The sequence below is a fragment of the Protopterus annectens genome, chromosome 5.part1 (genome assembly GCF_019279795.1).
Source record: "Protopterus annectens isolate FY-2018-M chromosome 5.part1, PAN1.0, whole genome shotgun sequence".
Taxonomy (NCBI): Eukaryota; Metazoa; Chordata; order Ceratodontiformes; family Protopteridae; genus Protopterus; species Protopterus annectens.
This window is the reverse complement of record NC_056736.1, coordinates 409,869,805-409,890,741: the sequence shown is the minus strand read 5'-3', so window position 1 is coordinate 409,890,741 and position 20,937 is coordinate 409,869,805. Positions and strand designations below refer to the sequence as shown.

Below are 20,937 nucleotides of genomic sequence, written 5' to 3'. Positions count from 1 at the left end.
TTGAACTGATGCACAACATTTTTAGGCTACACGTGTGTAGTTCTAAATGACAATAAAGTTTACTTTGACTTTAATTCCTGATGGCTTTTCCTACTGTTATAAATCTCAGATTTAGTATACTTGACAGCAAACATCTGTCAGTTATGTTTATAGCTGGAGTTTTTGCAGTCACTTACAATATTGCAAGGCAGTTGTGTTATTTCTTAACCTCCTTTCTTATTGCTTTCAGATACAACGTTTTGCACTATTTCTTTATTGTATCTTTCCCATGAAACTATTTTCTTCAGCTTCTTTTTTGTTCATTTTGTATCTTTTCAGTGCGAGTATGAAGTTAGCTTGTTTTTTAATTTTCATTTATTGTTTTCTTTTTGCAGTCCTTTTTCAGTGGTCATTCTACTGGCAGCAGTGGTATCCTGTCTCCCAGGGCTATGGTAAAGCAAATCTTAAATGTAGTACTGTATAACATGTTGCTGTTTTTTTCTTGGGCGCACACAGCTAGATAGGCACTACTGGCACTTGGTCTTGCTGTTATCCTATAAAAACGAAGGGTTTGGCACTCACTTCATTCTTTCTACTAATGACTGCCACTGCAGCAATGGACCAGCACTGTCTGGTCTAAATGTTTGTGCAAAACCAATAATTTACTAACCATCTTCCCGGGCAGTGCATCTGCTACTAATCTTTTCAGCTCTCACTGTTTGCCATATTCTTAAATCTTAACACATTAACAAGAATTTCTTTTCAAACTTTGAACTTATGCAGTAACTCACTTTGTAATCTGCATTCACCTTGATAATAATTAATATTTTTTTGTACTGATAAAAGCTGTTAGTTAAAAATAAGGTCAGACTGACATAATGTACTATATATGACAACGCAAAACTGTACTGTGCCATTGATGGGATTGTTGCATGGTGTGCAAATATTTTTTGTGCAAATTCTAAAATAATGAATTAATTTGATTTCCCTGTAGCAGTATTAGATAAACAGAACATTGTGTGCAGATTGTCTTAAAAATATTCAGATGCAATTAAAATGTAATTTTACTGGTTTATTGTTTCTAAGTACATATGTTATTGTAGCTGCAATCATATTTCCAACCACGGACTATGATTTGTTTATTCAATCTGTTTAGAATCATGCTGCATGAGAGTCAGTATCAGCTATACTTGGATGTAGGATGCTTGGAATTACTGCATTTGTTAAAAGCCTGATAGCAAACATCAAACTCTTGATGATTATGTAGTACATGGGAACTGAAAACTGATCAGACATCTGTTTAAGTACTAGTGCAGTGGTCAGGCCGTAGTGTAAGTATTACACTTATCCTCATGTTCAGAGCCAGTGACAAACTGACCATCACTGTAAAATGTTGCAGGGTGGGCAGGTTGCATCAGCTTGTTGTCTTGCAACCATTTTCATTTAACTACTTTGTATTCGTCATGGGGTAGGAGGTTGGCATAATGGATAAGGTATTTACCTTACAGACACGACATGCAGGGTTTGATTCTCAGATGAGGTAATGGACTAGGCTTAAAATGGCCCACAAGGGTGGTTAGCTTAATACTAATCTATGAATCTTTAATCTCAACGTCATAGTAGAGTTGCAGTCTATCAGTGGATGTAAGAGAGTGAACTAGCCATATGGAGTATTATATTTGTTCACAGTCAGATGCTCACATGTGCATGCTGACATACACAGAAACAAACACAGTCACAGGCACTCACACACACACACACACACACACACACACACACACACACACGCACACACACACACACACACACACACACACACACACACACACACACACACACACACACACACACACACACACACACACACACACACACACAGTTTCGAAGTTTGATTATCTGTAGGTCTTCGATATGTGAGATGACATTGGCTTACCTATATGGATATAGGGAGGCAGTTCAAACTCAGCACATAAGCACCCCAGCTGGAAACCAAACTGGAGAACCACATACTTCGTGACAGCAGTACTAAGAGTTTAATAGGTATTCAGATACATAAGCAATGCCTAGTCACTCGTAGCTCAGCTGCAGTGACTTCACTTCTGAACAGCAGCTGTTGCTTTACTTTACTAATTGAAAGCTTTTTATTTATGCAGCTGTTAATCAGGTGTGCACACTGGCCCTCGCAAGTCTGTTTCAGCTACTGTATCTGTAACATTTTCATAATACAATGCTACATAAAAGAAAAATGATCATGTGAAATGTGGGTTACAGAAATTAATGTAAGGTTTATGGTTGAATTACAAGCTATTTTACAGAAGTAGACTGAACATTTGAAACCCCTTAAACAATATATAAAATGCAAGTATTACATTTAAATTTAAGATGTGAAGTTTGAGTCTGTCACCTCAAGTGCAACAGTAGATGTAGCAAGTAGCTTATATTAAATTATTAACTATTCTGTCTGAGTAGTAATAGGAAAGCATGAGGATGTCAAAGGTGGGAAAAAAACTATGGATGTTGCGCTGTGCTTTTCAGTACGAGGCAAGTCATGTAGGGGATCGAACTTGGGCATCCAAATGTCAGCATTTGTGAATCTGTGAGTCTGAGCAATCTGTCTTTGATGGCAAGTTTACAAATGAAGGGGCCATTTCTCATTCAGTTGTCAGACTGAGATTTGCATTCATGTGTTCATCTGCAGAAATAGTTGGTCTCTTTTTGCCTTTTAAAGGAAGGCATATACGCTACAAATTGTACTTTCTGTCCTAAGCATTCCAATTAGTATGAGTGAAACATCTATCTAGTGAAACAATGTAATGTACATGCTTGCAAAAAATTAAAATTTCATAGTAGTTTGCTTTTCTGAACTGCAGCAAGCTCTTAACTACCAAATGAAAAGCTCAGCTATGAAAACCATCAGCACATTTATTATAAGTGCTTGTAGTATTGGCATTCCTACTAACAGGTCATATTGTTTTCACATAAAGTACCAGTGGACTTCCAATTACCTCTTTAGTTACAAAAATAATAGATGATTTCGTATAATCAGAATTGCTCAGGGGAGAACTGGTTTTCTCATTACACTTTTAAATATGCTACATCTTCAGTCAGTAAATGACCTCACAGGAACAGGTTCTTTTCAAGGCTTCCTTAACTCTTGTCCCAGAACAGTATCTGTCCCTTGGAGGCTGTTAAGTAACATTGATTCTGTATGGAAAAGCTGGCAAATGTTCTAAGGTGAGTAACGGAAACTAGATGAGTTTTAAGAAACATTGCAAAATGAAATAGGGTGAGGCATTTTTTAGAATTAAAGACTAAGCAAAGAATCTGCCTGTGACTATCTGAAAGACTAGTTCTGTTGTAACAGTTTTTCTAGCTTCTGATTTATAAAGTTAACATATTGTATGATTTACTCTACATGTCCCCTTTTCGTGTATTTTATGGTTGTGTGATAAACATTTGTACAAACGCATTTCCAGTTCTAACTTTGTATTTTAAATGAAATTTAAATTGCCATATTCCAGTAATCTATTATGAATAATATGACTTTGTATACATTTAGTAGAAAGTCATCTACATCTGCATATCATTATAACACTGTTAACAGGTATATAATTAGGATTATTTTTATATATGATTTTATTATGTATGGTCAAACTCATGAAATGTCCAAATCAAAACATAGACAAAATATGTTCAAATGTATGTAATTTTGACCGCACTAAATACTGAACTAAAAAGAACAGCAAAGGAAAAACTATTTCCTCTCCAGATCAACCCCTCATTGCACTAGCCTGAAATTCATCTGAATAGTGGCAGCATTACAGAAATGCTTTAATTAAGCTAAGGTTAGGGTTGTGAAAAGGGCAGTGTTAGGGTTAGAGTTAGCCTCCATTACTAAGGCGAGTAGTGGTGGCTCAGTTCTGCATTATTTTCTGGCATTGCTTCTGTCAGCTGCCTTTTTATAGCCCCTCATTTCAGTGGTGGACTTTGAGAAAATGGTTAATCACTACACTGCCGGTTATGTGCTCTAGTCCATTTATTTTACTTTTTGTTTATTTATTTCTGCTTTACTACATTTAATTAATTTATTTTTTTAATTTTACTGGGACAAAGCAGTGCAGAAGGTCAGCTGAGAAAGGAGCAACAGGTAATCCAGAGATAAGGTATATTATTCCTTTGGGCATGCCGTCAACAGATTTTGCAACTCTAGGTGGCCGCTTGTATTGTGTGGTAACTGATATGTGTGTGAGAAAAGGAACAGTTCACATGCCCTGAATAATGTGACTATCCTAGCAAAGGGGGATCTGGTCACTATGAAACAAGCCAACTCATTAAAACAAATTACCATCCTTTAAACAGTTCAGTTTTTCTGAAACACATACATGGTATTTGAAAGAGATTGCAGTCTGTGAAACAGCCACACTGTAGAAACATAGATTTTTATGGCAGTTAAGGGACCATTTAAACCATACTTTGCAGACATTCCCACTGTCTGCTGGATAATCCACAGATCTTAGATAAACTTAAGTCTGATTTTTGTCCGTGCTTGCAAGAATCACTATGTCTCTGTTTTGTTTATTCTTGAAGCCTCCGATCGGTTTTGATCTTGACCTTTAGTCTTCTAAGAAAAGTTTTCCAATCATCAACAACCCTTCAGTCAAAAGTACTTCCTTAGGAAAACTCATTTAATGTTCCATCAGCCTCTTAGTGAAGTCTTTTCTTAGACTTCTTCCTGAGCTGACCACTGTATTCCAGTTATGACCACAATGCAAAATGATATATTCCTGTTGTAATGCTTTAGGAATAACCACTTTAGAACTTTCATGATGATTCTGTCTTCCATCATGAGCTCATCTCGGTAAGAAAAATACTTCTGTATTTCAAGTAGTAGACTGGTTTGTCACACTGGCCATCCTTGACTGATAAAATGTTTCAGCTTCTGGAGAATAGGGTCTAAAGCTGTGTGATTTCTGAGTTCATCAAGATGTGATGAGGAAATATTTTTGATTTCAATGACTACAAAGTCTGCTTTCTCATTGTCATGCAGTTCTGATTCAGGCGCACTTGACAAAGCATATGCCTTTCGTATAAACAATATTGAAATAGTACTTTTGCAAGTTTAACATCGTGTTGCAGGTGTGCTGGGGCTGTATCTATTGGCTTTTTTAGAATAGTCACTAGAGGTTGGTGATCAGTCTCTATTTGAACAGGTTTGCCATAAATATAATCATGGAACTTTGAACATGCGAACATAGCTACCAAAAGCTCTTTTTCAATTTGTGCATACTGCATTTCAGTTTTAGTTAAAGTTCTGGATGCAAATATTACTGGTATGCCTTCTTGAAGACATGCTGCACCAAGACCATACTTAGAAGCTTCACATGAAAGAGTTACTGGCTTGTGAACATCACAATATCTCAATGTAGGTAGACTGGCAATTTTCTGTTTCAGAATGTCAGATGCTCTTCGGGGTTGTTCCAACCAGGACCAGTTTACATTTTTGTGTGTCAACTCATGTAACAGTGCTGAAAGCTCACTCAGGTCTGAGAGAAAGTTTCCTAAATAGTTTACCAAACCAAGAAAATGTTGCAAAGATGTGACATTTTCTGGAACTGGCATTTCAAGAACTACTGCTTGCTTGGATGGATCTGGTAAACAAATGACCCACATAAGTAACCTCTCAGCTTGAATTTGCACTTCTGAGGATTCAGTTTAAGATTGACTTCATGTGCATGGTCTAGAACTTTCCTGAGGTTTCTCTCATGTTTGTGTTCACCACTGCCCCCTACAGTAATGCTGTCTACTAAAATAGCATATGGATAACATGAAAAAAAAGTTTGTTCCATCGCACATTGAAATACTTCATTGGCAAAATTTATCCCAAATGGTGTACTGAAAGTAAACAATGAAAATTTCTGATCCAGCAAAATTTTCCAAAATAAACTTTTTGCATCTAAAACTGAAAAAATAGTGGCATTTGGCCTAAGAGCTGCTACTACTACTACTGTGCACATCGGATGATGAGGACGTTTAAGCTCTTTGTTTAAATCTCTCAGATGAATGCATATTCGAATATCATCTGAACTTTTCTTATGAGGTATGACCATGGGAGGATACTCATTCAGTTGGTTCTTTTACAGACATTATCACACGTAAATTCACCATTTTGTCTAGTGCTGTTTTCACTTTGCTCTGCATTGCTACCAGAACCTTCCTTGCAAGTCTGACAACTGGGTTTACATCATGGTTTAACTTCATGGAATATGTGACTGGAAGTTTGCCAAGCTCATTTTTAAAAATATCAGCATATTCACAAAAATATTCTGTGTAAAACTATAGTGGTTGTTCAGACTTACAGTACATGGTGGACTTCTTTATTAAATTAAATCAGTCCCATTCTCAAACTGTTTTGAGGCTTAACGGTCTTTTAAGTATGCAAAACTGCAGGTCATAGCTGTTCCCAGCAGAATGGCATGTGAGATGTTCTGCACCATCAGTATGAATCTCTTCATCACCATAAGCAACATGTTTTGCAGACTTTGCTGAATTAAGTTTCTCACCAGCTTTTATTTTGGCAAACATTTGTGGTGAGATAACATTGCACTTGAACCTAGTGTCTACCTTAAGCTCTACAAGTTTCCCATTAATGTGAACAGTACAAAATATTTCACTCTTTGCTGCCAGTTGATAGTCTAATGTATTAATAGTTTCATCGATCTCAGAGACACCATCAACATAAAAAGATTGCTCACAGCTCTCTATCTGATCTACCTGCTTCGTTGGATGCTTTCTTTTATTAAAAGTATGTGCCACTTTAGACTTGCAAACCTTTTGAAATCATTCCACCTTTTACATCTGTGACATTGCTGACCAAAAGCTAAGAACTTCTCTTGTTTAGGTTCCTGGCTGCCCCCACAATTACGACAGTTAACGATAAGGTTGTTTGGAGTAGCATCCAATCTTTTCAGTTTATATCCCTTTTTTATATTAGTTTTCTGTTGTACACTATCAACATTCACACTGGTAGTTACTGCATGCATGCTTTTCTCATTTGTAAGTATATTTGTGTGCTTTTCTCTATGGCTTTGCCTAACATTCAGTCACTATCTCAAAGTAAAATCTTTCTCACTGCATCATTATTAACACCACACACAAGTCTGCCCTTTATCAACTCCATCTCACAAATCTGCACGTTTTTGATTTATTTCTTAAGTCGGTAATATATGCTGCTATAGTTTCACCAGGCTTTTTATTTCTTGAGTAAAATATGTGCCTTTCCATTGTAATATTCGTTTGAGGGTTACACACCTAAATTTTAAGCACTCGGGGGTCAACCCGCGTTTCAGCCTGTATAACAATATGGCAGTTCTCTCCCTCCCCCTACATACATGGCAGGTGCATAAACAAATGAGCGTTCCCTCTCAATGGCATCTGAGCCTGCTAAATTAAGAAGTTTGAAGGCTTTTGTACATGCGTCTTTATCAGAAAAAGCAACCTGTATGAAAATATCATATTCTTGTTCAAACACTCGCCAGTTCTCAGCAATGTTGTTATCAAACACCAGCGGTTCAGGTCTGTGAAATCCCGCTGCCTTAACAGCAAAATATGTTTAAATATAAACATAGACCTGGTAATTATAATTACGTTCAAAAACACAACAATCACTTTGAAAAGGCTTTGTTTTAACACTGCAAACACTGTGAATGTTCTAGAAACTTCGGACACTTGAATAACTTTAATTAATGCAAAAAAGTAGTGCATTGCAAAGAAATGCAGTTGTTTTAGCCTTTTCATACATTTTAAACATTTCAGAAATTGTTTCGAACACTTTTGTATTCATTTCAAACGCTTTTATCAGTATGATGTTCTTCATCTCACATTGCTGCAGTCCTTACACTTGGGTAGTCCGCTGTCCTCGGTCGGCCCGAATATCAAAGTATAAGGCTGACGTCGGTCAAGGCGCATTTGACTGACATCAGGACATCAGGGTACAAATGCGCATGACCGATGTCATATCCTCAGTCTTTTTTGCCGCATGGTCCGATGCAGAAGCAGCATTGCAAGTGCCGGTTGGCGTTCTGAGATTTTTCGATTTCGAAGTTTCAGACCGAGTTCAAAGTTGGCTAAGTACCCGTGGGGAGTATTTTAGTTTTTCTTGCCTCAGTCATTACCGGATGTCAGAAAAGTCAATAATTGCATTTGTGGGAAACAGATACCGCATAGAGATTATCATACTTTGTGTATTCCTTGCTTAGGGCCTGAGCACGACGCACGACGTTGTTGGCTGTCGCTCTTGTGCTAGATTTAATAAACGCACTATAAAGAGAAGGTTGGATTGTGCAAGGTTAGGCTTTGGGAAGCGGTGCAATTATAAAATGCCGCCGCATGCTCCGGCCCGCTTCAAGAAGCGCAAGGACAAAGCAGTTAAGTTTAGGCTAGAAGAACCGCCTGTACCGACGCCGGGTTCTTTAGAGGTGTCGGTGGAGCGGTGGCTCCACCGGAGGTTTCTTTGTGTTCCCAGGGTGAGACTTTATTATTGCAAGATGCGGCCTCTCAGGAGGCAAGTCAGGCTGAGGGGGCTTCAGGTTACTATACTCCCCTTCCCAGGGTGGCTAGGCCCTCTCCTTCTGTTTCAAAGGCTTCTCCCAGGGGCAGGCCAGGTTTGGCTTCAGTTGGTGTTACCCCTCAGGAACTGTGCCCAAGAAGCATATGCTTAAAATGGCAGAAGATTTGATTACTTTGATTAGGGGTTCTATGCCCCCTCCTGATAAGAGACCTAGGATGGAGCCTGAGCTGGGGGGGTTTTGAGCAGGCTTCAGAGTCTTCAGCTGAAGACTTGCAGGAGTACTCTCCTTATTCTGATTCTGATGTGGATGATTCTACTCCTTCTGCTTCTCCTCCTGAGGATTTTTCTTTTTCAGAAACTCTTCATTCCATGAGGGAGCATTTTAAGTGGGAAGGTCAGGACTTCTCTGATTCCAGGAAAAGGCTTAGGGAATTTTGTTTTACCCCAGCATAGGCCTTTGGCTATACCTCCTGTTTTGGATGTAGTGGAAGATGTTTTTTCAGAGGCTTCTCTTAATCCTGATTCTTTGCCTCCTGCTCCTGTTAAGCCGGATAGGTATTACAGGGTGCCTGAAGCTCATAAGTATCTTTTTAAGAGTCCTAGGGCAGACCCAGAAACTGTTAGCCAGGGGCCTAAAGGTGTTAAGGCTTCTGTTGTAAAGAATCCGGTTCCTGCAGACAAAGAGGCTAGGGCCTTGGATAGATGGAGAAAGAAAGTTTATACTTCTTCCACTCTTGCTATGAGGGCTTTGAATTGCCAGTTTCACATGTTGAAATACCAAAACTATCTCCTTTCACAATTGAAGTCTAAGGTTGATGCTCTGGCAGTAGGTATTGATTGTAAAGAGTTGCAGGATTTAGTACATGTTTCTGAACAGGTGGGTAAGCATTCTTTGCAATGTGGTTTTGATGCTGTACAGGCCTAGGGTGGCTGCCACTGGGTCAGTTCTTGGCACGCCTGGCTAAGGGATCAAAATTTGTCTGAACATGTTAAAACAAGGATTTTAGATGCTCCTTTACAATCTGACGTGTTGTTTGGTCCTCCTGTTGAGGCAGTTTTAAAGAAAATGGAAGACAAGGCTAAGTCTATGCAGACTGTTAAAGATTTTTTGCAGGTCCAGCCTCCAAAGTTTAGTAGAAATTGGCCTACTAAGGGGTGGACGTATCCTTCTTATGATTCCCAGTCTAGGGGTAGATCTAGACGTGGTAGGGGCAGAGCTCAGGGCTCTGGCCTAGAACAGGGAGTTCTCCTGCACAGTCTTCGGGTGAGGGCAGGGGTCAGTCCTTTCGCAAACAGACCCAATGACCTACCTTTTCAGCTGCCAGAGCCTTCTCGTCTGGCAGCTCCTTTGGGAGGAAGGTTGGCACTTTTCAAAGAAAATTGGAGTTTAATTACCCAAGACAGATGGGTATTGGATATCATACACCACGGTTACAGGTTTTATTTCCATACCTTGCCTCCTTTCAAAGGCATGCCAGACGCCTCCTCAACAAAGAATAGAGGCTCACAAGCAAGTTTCTCTGTTACTCCAAATAGGGGCCTACAGCCGGTCCCTATACCAGAAGTGGGCCTAGGATTTTATTCTCGCCTGTTCCTAGTACCAAAGAAGGGGAACACGTGGAGACCAATTTTGGATTTATCTACCCTCAACACTTATCTGGACATTCCCAAGTTCAAAATGTTGACGTTACAGCAGCTTTTACCTCTGCTGGGCAAAGATCATTGGATGGTAACTTTGGATCTCAAGGAGGCTTACCTTCATGTTCCTATCAGACTAAGTTGCAGGAAGTATCTGCTGAGCTGGGACTTTTCACTATCAGTTCTCTGCATTGGCCTTTGGCTTATCTACTGCCGCCAGAGTATTCACGAAAGTTCTGGCTCCAGTGATAGCTTTCTTCAGGCTAAAAGGAATACAGATCTATCCTTATTTGGACGACTGCCTGATTCTGGCTCAAAGAAGGGAAGAGCTTCTTCATCATTTGGAATATGTGATAGCAGTGCTAAGATGCCTGGGGTATTCTGTGAACGAAATAAAGTCCAGTCTAGTACCCTCTCAGGACATGTGCTTTCTGGGTGTGAGACTGAATACAGCATCCCAGATGGCCTTTTAACCCCGGACAAACAAAAGAGTCTATCCCTTTACTTCCATCAGCTATCTCATCAGTCCGGGCTGACTGCAAGGACAGTCCTTCAAGCCTTAGGGTTCATGGCATCTTGTATTCTGGTGCTTCCCAATGCCAAACTGCATATGAGGAAGCTGCAATGGTATCTCAACAATGTATGGACACAGCACTGCCAGGATCTAGGCACTGTCATTCAAATAATACCTTGCATTCAAAAGGAATTTTTGTGGTGGGCTCAGGAATGTCACCTAAACAAGGGACTCTCTGTGACCGCCAGAGGCGAGTCAGATTTTAACGACAGATGCCTCAGACAAAGCTTGGGAGCTCATCTAAATGGAAAGTGGATACAAGACAAGTGGCCTGCCAGACTACAACATCTACATATCAACCTGAAGGAGATGTTAGCAGTCCAGTTTGCATTAATAGCTTTCAAGGATTTACTTCTTCCAGGGCAGGTGTTGATTCTAACAGACAACACAACTGTCATGTGGTACATCAACAAGCAAGGGGAATGCATTCTTATCCTCTATGCAGGCAAGCAATGATTTTGTGGGAGACTGCTCTCAGTTTACAGCTCAATCTTCAGGCAAGGTTTCTGCCAGGAGCACAGAACTCCTTAGCAGATGTGTTGAGCAGAATTATGGATCCCCACAGTGGAAATTGGATCCTCATGTATTTCAGAAATTGACAGTGTCATGGGAACTCCAGACATAGATCTGTTCGCTTCTCCACTAAACCATCAGCTGCCAAAGTTTTGCACAAAAAGGTTTCATCCCACAGCTTGGAAAGTGGATGCTCTTTCTTTCAATTGGAGCAATCTTCATGTGTATGCCTTTCCTCTTCTGCCTCTCCTCCCAAAGGTACTTCTAAAGGTCAGACAGGACAAGCCAAGGATGATTTTAATAGCTCCAGATTGGCCTCGACAGCACTGGTACCCATTACTGAGAAGTCTGGCGAAGCCTCCATGGCCTTTGCCTTCGATTCCACACCTGTTGTCACAGGAGGACAGCCATTTGCTGAATGTCAAACTTCACTCTCTTCACCTAACAGCCTGGCATATTCTGTTTTGAACCATAGAGGGTCTCAACTTCCACAACAAGTTTTGAATGTGATTTTGGAAGCTAGAAGGCCTAGTACAAGGAAAGTGTACGCAGATAAATGGAAGAGATTTTTATTTTGGAGTGCAGCAAAAGATTTTGATGTTTCTGAGCCTAATTTGAATGTGGCTCTTCAATATCTTACTGAGTTACTGGGCAAAGGTTTGTCTTCTCTTCTATTAAGGTTCATGCTGCAGCAATTTCGGCTCACTATGATTGTGTCCCACCATTGTTTTCTCATCCTTTGTTCAAGCAATTTCTTAGAGGGGCAAAGAATATAAGACCCCCACGAAGAGCTCCTACTCCTGCTTGGGATCTCAATTTTGTGTTGGAGAAACTCACTCTACAACCTTTTGAGCCTGCAGCTACTTCTGAGTTGAAATATTTATCATGGAAGACTGCTTTTTTGTTGGCAATTACCTCTGCAAGAAGGGTTTCTGAATTGCAGGCCCTTATGGCGGTTGAGCCTTTCTTGATTTTCCATAAGGATAGGGTATCATTACGCACTAATCCTTATTTTATGCCTAAGGTGGTTTCTGGTGTGGCTTTAAACCAGACTATTCTTTTCCCTATTTTTTATGCAAACCCCCAAAAAAAGGGAAAAGAATTTGCACACTTTAGATGTACACAGGCAGTTGCGTTATTATTTGGACAGAACTAAAGGGTTCAGGCAGTCTCAGCAGTTGTGTGTTTCTTTTGCTTTGAGTTCTCAGGACTAGCCTGTGTCAAAACAAACTATTTCTAAGTGGATTGGTTTTGCATTGCATTCTGTTATTCCCATCATGGCAAGGAGGTTCCAGCTGGGATTAGGCCTCATTCCACTAGGGCTACTGCCACTTCAACAGCTTTTTTTCGGTAAGTGGCAACCAAGGAAATTTTGGAGGCTTCTACTTGGAGTTCAGTGCATACTTTCTAGGCATTATCACCTGCCACTTTACTCTAAATCCAGGGCTGGTTTTGCCACTGCTGTTTTGCAGGTCATTTTGGCAGCTCCTGCTCCCTTGCAGTTAGCCATCCTCCTTACCTCTGCTTTGGGATTCTACCAAGTGTAAGGACTGCAGCAATGTGAGATGAAGAACAGTACAGTTTTGTACCTACCATAAATGTAGATGTTCAAGATCCACATTGCTGCAGTCCACCCTCCTTCCCTCTGCAGTTAGAGGTGGTTGTGTGGGTTGGGTTGTACATATTGTATATATTGTACATATAGTTAGTGCAAGGGTGGTTGGTTGGTTGTTTGCTGTCTTTTGGTTTTGACCTTTATTTTTAGGGTCTTCTGACATCTGGGGCAAGAAAAGACTGAGGATATGACGTGGGTCATGTGCATTTGTACCCTGGCGGCCTGATGTCAGTCAAATGCGCCTTGACCGACGTCAGCCTTATACTTTGATATTCGGGCCGACCGAGGACAGCGGACTACCCAAGTGTAAGGACTGCAGCAATGTGGATCTTCGAACATCTACATTTATGGTAGGTACAAAACTGTACTTTGCAATTTCAGACATTTCGTTTATCTCTGTGATTATTTCAAACATCTTGAATGCTTTGCCAAATGTGTGATGACTGAAAAATCATTTAAACAAGTTTAAGTACCTTTGAATAATGCTGATCTGTTTGCGAGTTCACTATGATATATTTCTCCTGTTTTAACTGCATGCCTTATGGCTTGTGTGTTGCTTCAACTTCAGATCCCATTCTGGTACCATGTCCCTTGTCTCATGCATTCAAAAGAGAAGATGAAGTGGTGTATGGGATCAAGATATTTACTGTACATAAACACGTCAGAAATTGTAACAAATATTTAAGAAGTAAAAGAAAGTTAGGCAGAACACTGCTGTAAAACGTTTTTTTATTAAAACACAAATATCCAAGGTTAGCGCTTTCGGGATAAAAACCCTTCATCAGACACAGAAAAAACTCAACAAACATTATTTAAAATATCCACCAGCCAATGAGCTTCTAGTAAACTACCCGCCTTTTTTGTAATGCGGGTTTTAAAGGGACAATGTCATTAAGACCAGGGCTCCTATGGGCCATCAATTGTAAAATCCAACTTGATTCCAGAGATTCTGTGATTAATTTTACATCTCCACCTCTGTTATTCATTGTCACATTGGCAATGGCCTTAAAAAGAAAAGTATGGGTGGGATTTGACTCAATGTGCCTATATAGTGCATTATGCCTGTCCTTGTTCCTAATATTGGATAGGTGCTGTAAGACCCTTACCTTGAGCATATTGTTCGTCTTTCCTACGTAAAACCCCATGCATTGTGTGCACTCAGCTAAGTACACCAAATTAGCTGTCCTGCACGTAGCTCTAGCTTTGAAATTAAAAATTTGCCCACTGTTGGGATGGGTAAAAGTTGTAACTTTATTAATATGTGGACAAGCTTTGCAATTCCCACATGGTATGGTACCTATACTTATTTTAAATGGTTTTTCTGTGGTCAATTCTCTCTCCTTACACAAAATATCTTTAAGGTTCCTATTACGCCTATAACCAAAAGTAGGGCGTATACCTATAATCTCCCTCAACTTAGTATCACTTCTTAGTATATTCCAATTTTTGTGCACTATTTCCCTAATATCTCCTATATTACCACTATATTTGAAATAGATCTTCGGACTTTGTATATTATTATGAGGTACCTTGGGAACATTCATTTCACTCTGTGTACATCTAAGCCAAGGTTTATATCTATTCACCCTTCTTAGTTTACTATTATTCACTGTCTCATCAACCAAATGTTCATTATAACCCCTGTCCAAAAAACAGCGCTTCAAACCATCAACCTCCCTTTCAAATTGGGTGTCATCAAGGCATATCCTTGATGCCCTGCATACCTGTCCTTGAACTATGTTCGCAAACATATATCGAGGGTGCATGCTATCAAAACTTAGCATGCTGTTCCTCCAACATTCCTTCCTGTAAATGCTTGAAACTAAACCCTCTTTAGTCCTAGTGATGCAAACATCTAAAAAATCCATTTGAATATCAGAATATTTGAGAGTGAATCTAAGAAAAGTAGTCGTGAAATGTAAGTATTCCACAAAACTTTCTAGAGAGGGAATATCACCCTTCCAAAAAACAAACACATCATCAACAAAACGCATATACGCCCCTATGTGTTGCATCCAGTACTGATTATGGAGAATGGTATCCCTCTCCCAAAAAGAAAGGACCAAGTTGGCATATGTATTAGCACAGGGGGTGCCCATGGCCACCCCCTGTGCTTGTCTATAAACCTGTTTGGCTCCAATGAAGACATGGTTCTCTAAGACTAAGGTCAACATATTTTTGATTAGAGAAATGTTTGTAGCTTCTTCCCCTCGGTCATATAATACCTCCCCCACAGCACGTATGCCATATTCATTACTGATCACAGTAAATAAATTTTGAACATCCAAAGTAACAAGTAATAGGTTATCCTTAGGCAAACATTGATTGAATTCACTTACTACTTGTAAAAAGTTAGCTGTAACCTTTAAAATGTTTGGCATCCTATTGACAAAAGGGTTGAGGGTGTGTTCAAGCCAGATGGATATATTTTCTGCCACCCATCCCCTGCCTGAAACAATCGGGCATAGGGGAGGGTCTGACAGTGATTTATGAATCTTTCCTAAAGCTTTGAACACTGGGGTTACCGCTTTCTCTATCAACAAGAATTTTAATAAGTCTTCATTAATACTCATTTCAAAGCATAAATGTTTTAAGCTGGTGTGCACATTGTCTATTACCCTCTTTACAGTTACAGGGTTAATTGGTATATATGTAGTCCTGTCTGACAGTAAATGCTCAATCTTAGTGTTATAAAAGGCTGTATCTAGCACCACAATGGCACCACATTTATCAGCATTTTTTATTACTAAACTCTGATTGTTACTCAAATCCCTTTAATTCTTTTTGTTGTAAACAAGATAAATTGTAAAATCTACTTGTCTCTTTACTCTTAAAGTATTCCTGTAAATCATTTTCGCAGCTACTAATAAACAGGCTCATGGCTGGGGAAAAGGGTTGAGTATAACAGCTAGGCCGTTTCAAAACATCTCTGTTAAAATTTGTATTGCCAAATACACATTTAAGGGCTAGACCCCTGCAATACATCATTAAATCTAAAATTATGTGTTGAAAGTTACTATTCTGTCCTGGAACGAAAGTCAAACCTTTTTCATGCACATATAACTCCTCTTTAGTTAAAATGTGAGATGAAAGATTATATACGATACCAGTAGTATCAGAAATAGTCAGTCCATGGTTCTCCTCTTCTTGGTGGCGTCCCTTCCCTCGCTCAATGATCTCTTCCACGCACCTCGTTTCTTGACAGGTGCTGGAAGAACACCCAAAAAATGCTGTGGCTCCCTCGTGGCTTTGGGATGTGCTCCCTGTTCCAAAACCACCATATCACAAGGGGCAGAATCAGAAGAAAGGTTGATATCTTCTGATGAAAATGAGGGCACAGAATTAACCATGTCTCTGTTTGCCATCTCAGAGGGAGCAGGACACATCCTCCGTTCTACCTCTCGTTCTTCTGACACATTCACAATGCCAATACTCAGTATTGGCTCCTGCTGTCGCTATATATCCCAAGTTGTTCAAATCATGCTGTGGAGTTGGTGCAATAGTTGTTATTGCTTCCGTTGGTTCCCCTGTGTGTAGCCTCGATATACGCTCTTCCTGTTGACGTTGGCCCGTTCTCTTGGTGTCACCTAACTCATTTCCTGATGGAAATGAACCCTTGTATATGGGCCATACGAAGATGTTGCCCTTTGAGAAATCCTCAAAATCCCTTCATAGTTTATTCAATTTCTGCAGACGCAGCTTATCATTATTATCAGCTAGCATTTGATATAGCTGTGTTAAACGCTTGAGGTGGAAGGGCTCACAGTATTCTTCTTCCAGCTTATGGCGCAAACTGTCAATCTCTTTCTCAAGTTTATTGATTTCTGGTGCAAAAAACGTATTAAGAATATCCATATACTTAAAACTGGTGAGCAAATTAAGTGACTGCCATTGTGCTAGCAGTTCCGGGTAACGGTCTCCTTATGCAGGCATGCACAATATTCTCATACCACGGGGTATTATTCCATACTGCTTGCAGGCTTCGAAATGATTTAGTTTTTGTAGTCTGCCCGTTTTAAAACTCAAATCTCTGGTAAAGTCATCAAAGTTCTTATCTGTGGCTGCTGGTATACAGCTGCCTTCAGAAACTACACTGTTCACTTTAAAGCCCAAATTCAATAGGGGATTACCTTGTGTAAGGAAGTCCATATTTTGCAGCAAATTACAATTCTCCTCTGATCTCTTTGATGAACAACCTCCATCCGATGGTATGGAAGCAGCTTTATTCAATGTAGCATGCATGGCACAAATCGGACCAAAAACAAGTAGCAAGCAAAAACAAAAGTCCTGTGCCAATGCCAAAGTTCTGCCAAACACCAACAGCTAAATCCAAGAAGTTAAAGAAAGTTAGGCAGAACACTGCTGTAAAACGTTGTTCTTTTATTAAAACACAAATATCCAAGGTTAGCACTTTCGGGATAAAAACCCTTCATCAGACACAGAGAAAACTCAACAAACATTATTTAAAATATCCACCAGCCAATGAGCTTCTAGTAAACTACCCGCCTTTTTTGTAATGCGGGTTTTAAAGGGACAATGTCATTAAGACCAGGGCTCCTATGGGCCATCAATTGTAAAATCCAACTTGATTCCAGAGATTCTGTGATTAAATTTACATCTCCACCTCTGTTATTCATTGTCACATTGGCAATGGCCTTAAAAAGAAAAGTATGGGTGGGATTTGACTCAATGTGCCTATATAGTGCATTATGCCTGTCCTTGTTCCTAATATTGGATAGGTGCTGTAAGACTTACCTTGAGCATATTGTTCGTCTTTCCTCGTAAAACCCCATGCATTGTGCACTCAGCTAAGTACACCAAATTAGCTGTCCTGCACGTAGCTCTAGCTTTGAAATTAAAATTTGCCCACTGTTGGGATGGGTAAAAGTTGTAACTTTATTAATATGTGGACAAGCTTTGCAATTCACATGGTATGGTACCTATACTTATTTTAAATGGTTTTCTGTGGTCAATTCTCTCCTTACACACAAAATATCTTTAAGGTTCCTAATACCTATAACCAAAAGTAGGGCGTACCTATAATCTCCCTCAACTTAGTATCACTTCTTAGTATATTCCAATTTTGTGCATTTCCCTAATATCTCCTATATTACCACTATATTTGAAATAGATCTTGGACTTTGTATATTATTATGAGGTACCTTGGGAACATTCATTTCACTCTGTGTACATCTAAGCCAAGGTTTATATCTATTCACCTTCTTAGTTTACTGTTATTCACTGTCTCATCAACCAAATGTTCATTATAACCCCTGTCCAAAAAACAGCGCTTCAAACCATCAACCTCCCTTTCAAATTGGGTGTCATCAGCATATCCTTGATGCCCTGCATACCTGTCCTGAACTATGTTCAAACATATCGGTGCATGCTATCAAACTTAGCATGCTGTTCCTCCAACATTCCTTCCTGTAAATGCTTGAAACTAAACCCGCTTTAGTCCTAGTGATGCAAACATCTAAAAAATCCATTTGAATATCAGAATATTTGAGAGTGAATCTAAGAAAAGTAGTGAAATGTAAGTATTCCACAAAACTTTCTAGAGGAATATCACCCTTCAAAAACAAACACATCATCAACAAAACGCCTCCCTATGTGTTGCATCCAGTACTGATTATGGAGAATGGTATCCCTCTCCCAAAAAGAAAGGACCAAGTTGGCATATGTATTAGCACAGGGGGTGCCCATGGCCACCCCCTGTGCTTGTCTATAAACCTGTTTGGCTCCAATGAAGACATTGTTCTCTAAGACTAAGGTCAACATATTTTTGATTAGAGAAATTTTTGTAGCTTCTTCCCCTAGGTCATATAATACCTCCCCCACAGCACGTGTGCCATATTCATTTTATTTATTTACTATTTAAAATTTATTTACTGTGATCAGTAATGAATATGGCATACGTGCTGTGGGGGAGGTATTATATGACCTAGGGGAAGAAGCTACAAAATTTCTCTAATCAAAAATATGTTGACCTTAGTCTTAGAGAACAATGTCTTCATTGGAGCCAAACAGGTTTATAGACGAGCACAGAGGGTGGCCATGGGCACCCCCTGCGCTAATACATATGCCAACTTGGTCCTTTCTTTTTGGGAGAGGGATACCATTTTCCATAATCAGTACTGGATGCAACACATAGGGGCGTATATGCATTTTGTTGATGATGTGTTTGTTTTTTGGAAGGGTGATATTCCCTCTCTAGAAAGTTTTGTGGAATACTTACATTCCACAACTACTTTTCTTAGATTCACTCTCAGATATTCTGATATTCAAATGGATTTTTTAGATGTTTGCATCACTGGGACTAAAGAGGGTTTAGTTTTAAGCATTTACAGGAAGGAATGTTGGAGGAACAGCATGCTAAGTTTTGATAGCATGCACCCTCGATATATGTTTGCGAACATAGTTCAAGGACAGGTATGCAGGGCATCAAGGATATGCCTTGATGACACCCAATTTGAAAGGGAGGTTGATGGTTTGAAGCGCTGTTTTTTGGACAGGGGTTATAATGAACATTTGGTTGATGAGACAGTGAATAATAGTAAACTAAGAAGGGTGAATAGATATAAACCTTGGCTTAGATGTACACAGAGTGAAATGAATGTTCCCAAGGTACCTCATAATAATATACAAAGTCCGAAGATCTATTTCAAATATAGTGGTAATATAGGAGATATTAGGGAAATAGTGCACAAAAATTGGAATATACTAAGAAGTGATACTAAGTTGAGGGAGATTATAGGTATACGCCCTACTTTTGGTTATAGGCGTAATAGGAACCTTAAAGATATTTTGTGTAAGGAGAGAGAATTGACCACAGAAAAACCATTTAAAATAAGTATAGGTACCATACCATGTGGGAATTGCAAAGCTTGTCCACATATTAATAAAGTTACAAAGTTACAACTTTTACCCATCCCAACAGTGGGCAAATTTTTAATTTCAAAGCTAGAGCTACGTGCAGGACAGCTAATTTGGTGTACTTAGCTGAGTGCACACAATGCATGGGGTTTTACGTAGGAAAGATGAACAATATGCTCAAGGTAAGGGTCTTACAGCACCTATCCAATATTAGGAACAAGGACAGGCATAATGCACTATATAGGCACATTGAGTCAAATCCCACCCATACTTTTCTTTTTAAGGCCATTGCCAATGTGACAATGAATAACAGAGGTGGAGATGTAAAATTAATCACAGAAAAATCTCTGGAATCAAGTTGGATTTTACAATTGATGGCCCATAGGAGCCTTGGTCTTAATGACATTGTCCCTTTAAAACCCGCATTACAAAAAAGGCGGGTAGTTTACTAGAAGCTCATTGGCTGGTGGATATTTTAAATAATGTTTGTTGAGTTTTTTCTGTGTCTGATGAAGGGTTTTTATCCCAAAAGCGCTAACCTTGGATATTTGTGTTTTAATAAAAGAACAACGTTTTACAGCAGTGTTCTGCCTAACTTTCTTTTACTTCTTGAATTTAGCTGTTGGTGTTTGGCAGAACTTTGGCATTGGCACAGGACTTTTGTTTTTGCAAACAAATATTTAAGCTAACTGATTCACTCATTACTTCAAGCACACTCGCATGTGCATCTAGATTCATGACTGCATTCACTCTGACTGACTGTACAAAATGGCACTGTTCTTGCACATGCTCAGTACTTATATGCAAGTGCTGTCTAGCTACAGTGGCTGACTAGGAACAATACACATAATTATCTACAACTACTGTCATATTTTGACTATGTGTAACCTGCTTAGCTGGTTATGGATTTACTTCTCCTTTCGTCCTTTTGAGTACATTGAAATTGATTGTTTTTATCATTTGAAATATTTCCTTTTCTTCAATAAGCACATTAATATAGTTTTCTTAAAAGTACTGTTGTACTTCTCTACACCTTTCACTAATCACTTTTAATTACATCTGTACCATTCTTTTTTAGTGTCTGTGTACAGTGATTTGTACTTTCGCTTTCTGCCGTTCTTTATAAAAACCTTCTAAAAATGCATCATTCCCTTATATTCTTTATACAAGTTTATT

General features: G+C 39.3%; 1 protein-coding gene across 4 annotated transcripts in view; it reads left to right on the top strand.

The window, feature by feature from the left end:
- Positions 1 to 20,937, top strand: part of PHKA2 (phosphorylase kinase regulatory subunit alpha 2) — a 1,461,438-nt gene that overhangs the window by 1,278,942 nt on the left and 161,559 nt on the right. For 3 of the 4 annotated variants that reach the window (XM_044073067.1, XM_044073065.1, XM_044073066.1), the window contains one exon: positions 375 to 431. The exons of the other annotated variant lie outside the window; for it this stretch is intronic. In XM_044073067.1, the coding sequence (XP_043929002.1) occupies positions 375 to 431 (57 nt within the window). The remainder of the gene's footprint in view (positions 1 to 374; positions 432 to 20,937) is intronic. 4 annotated transcript variants of the gene reach the window in all.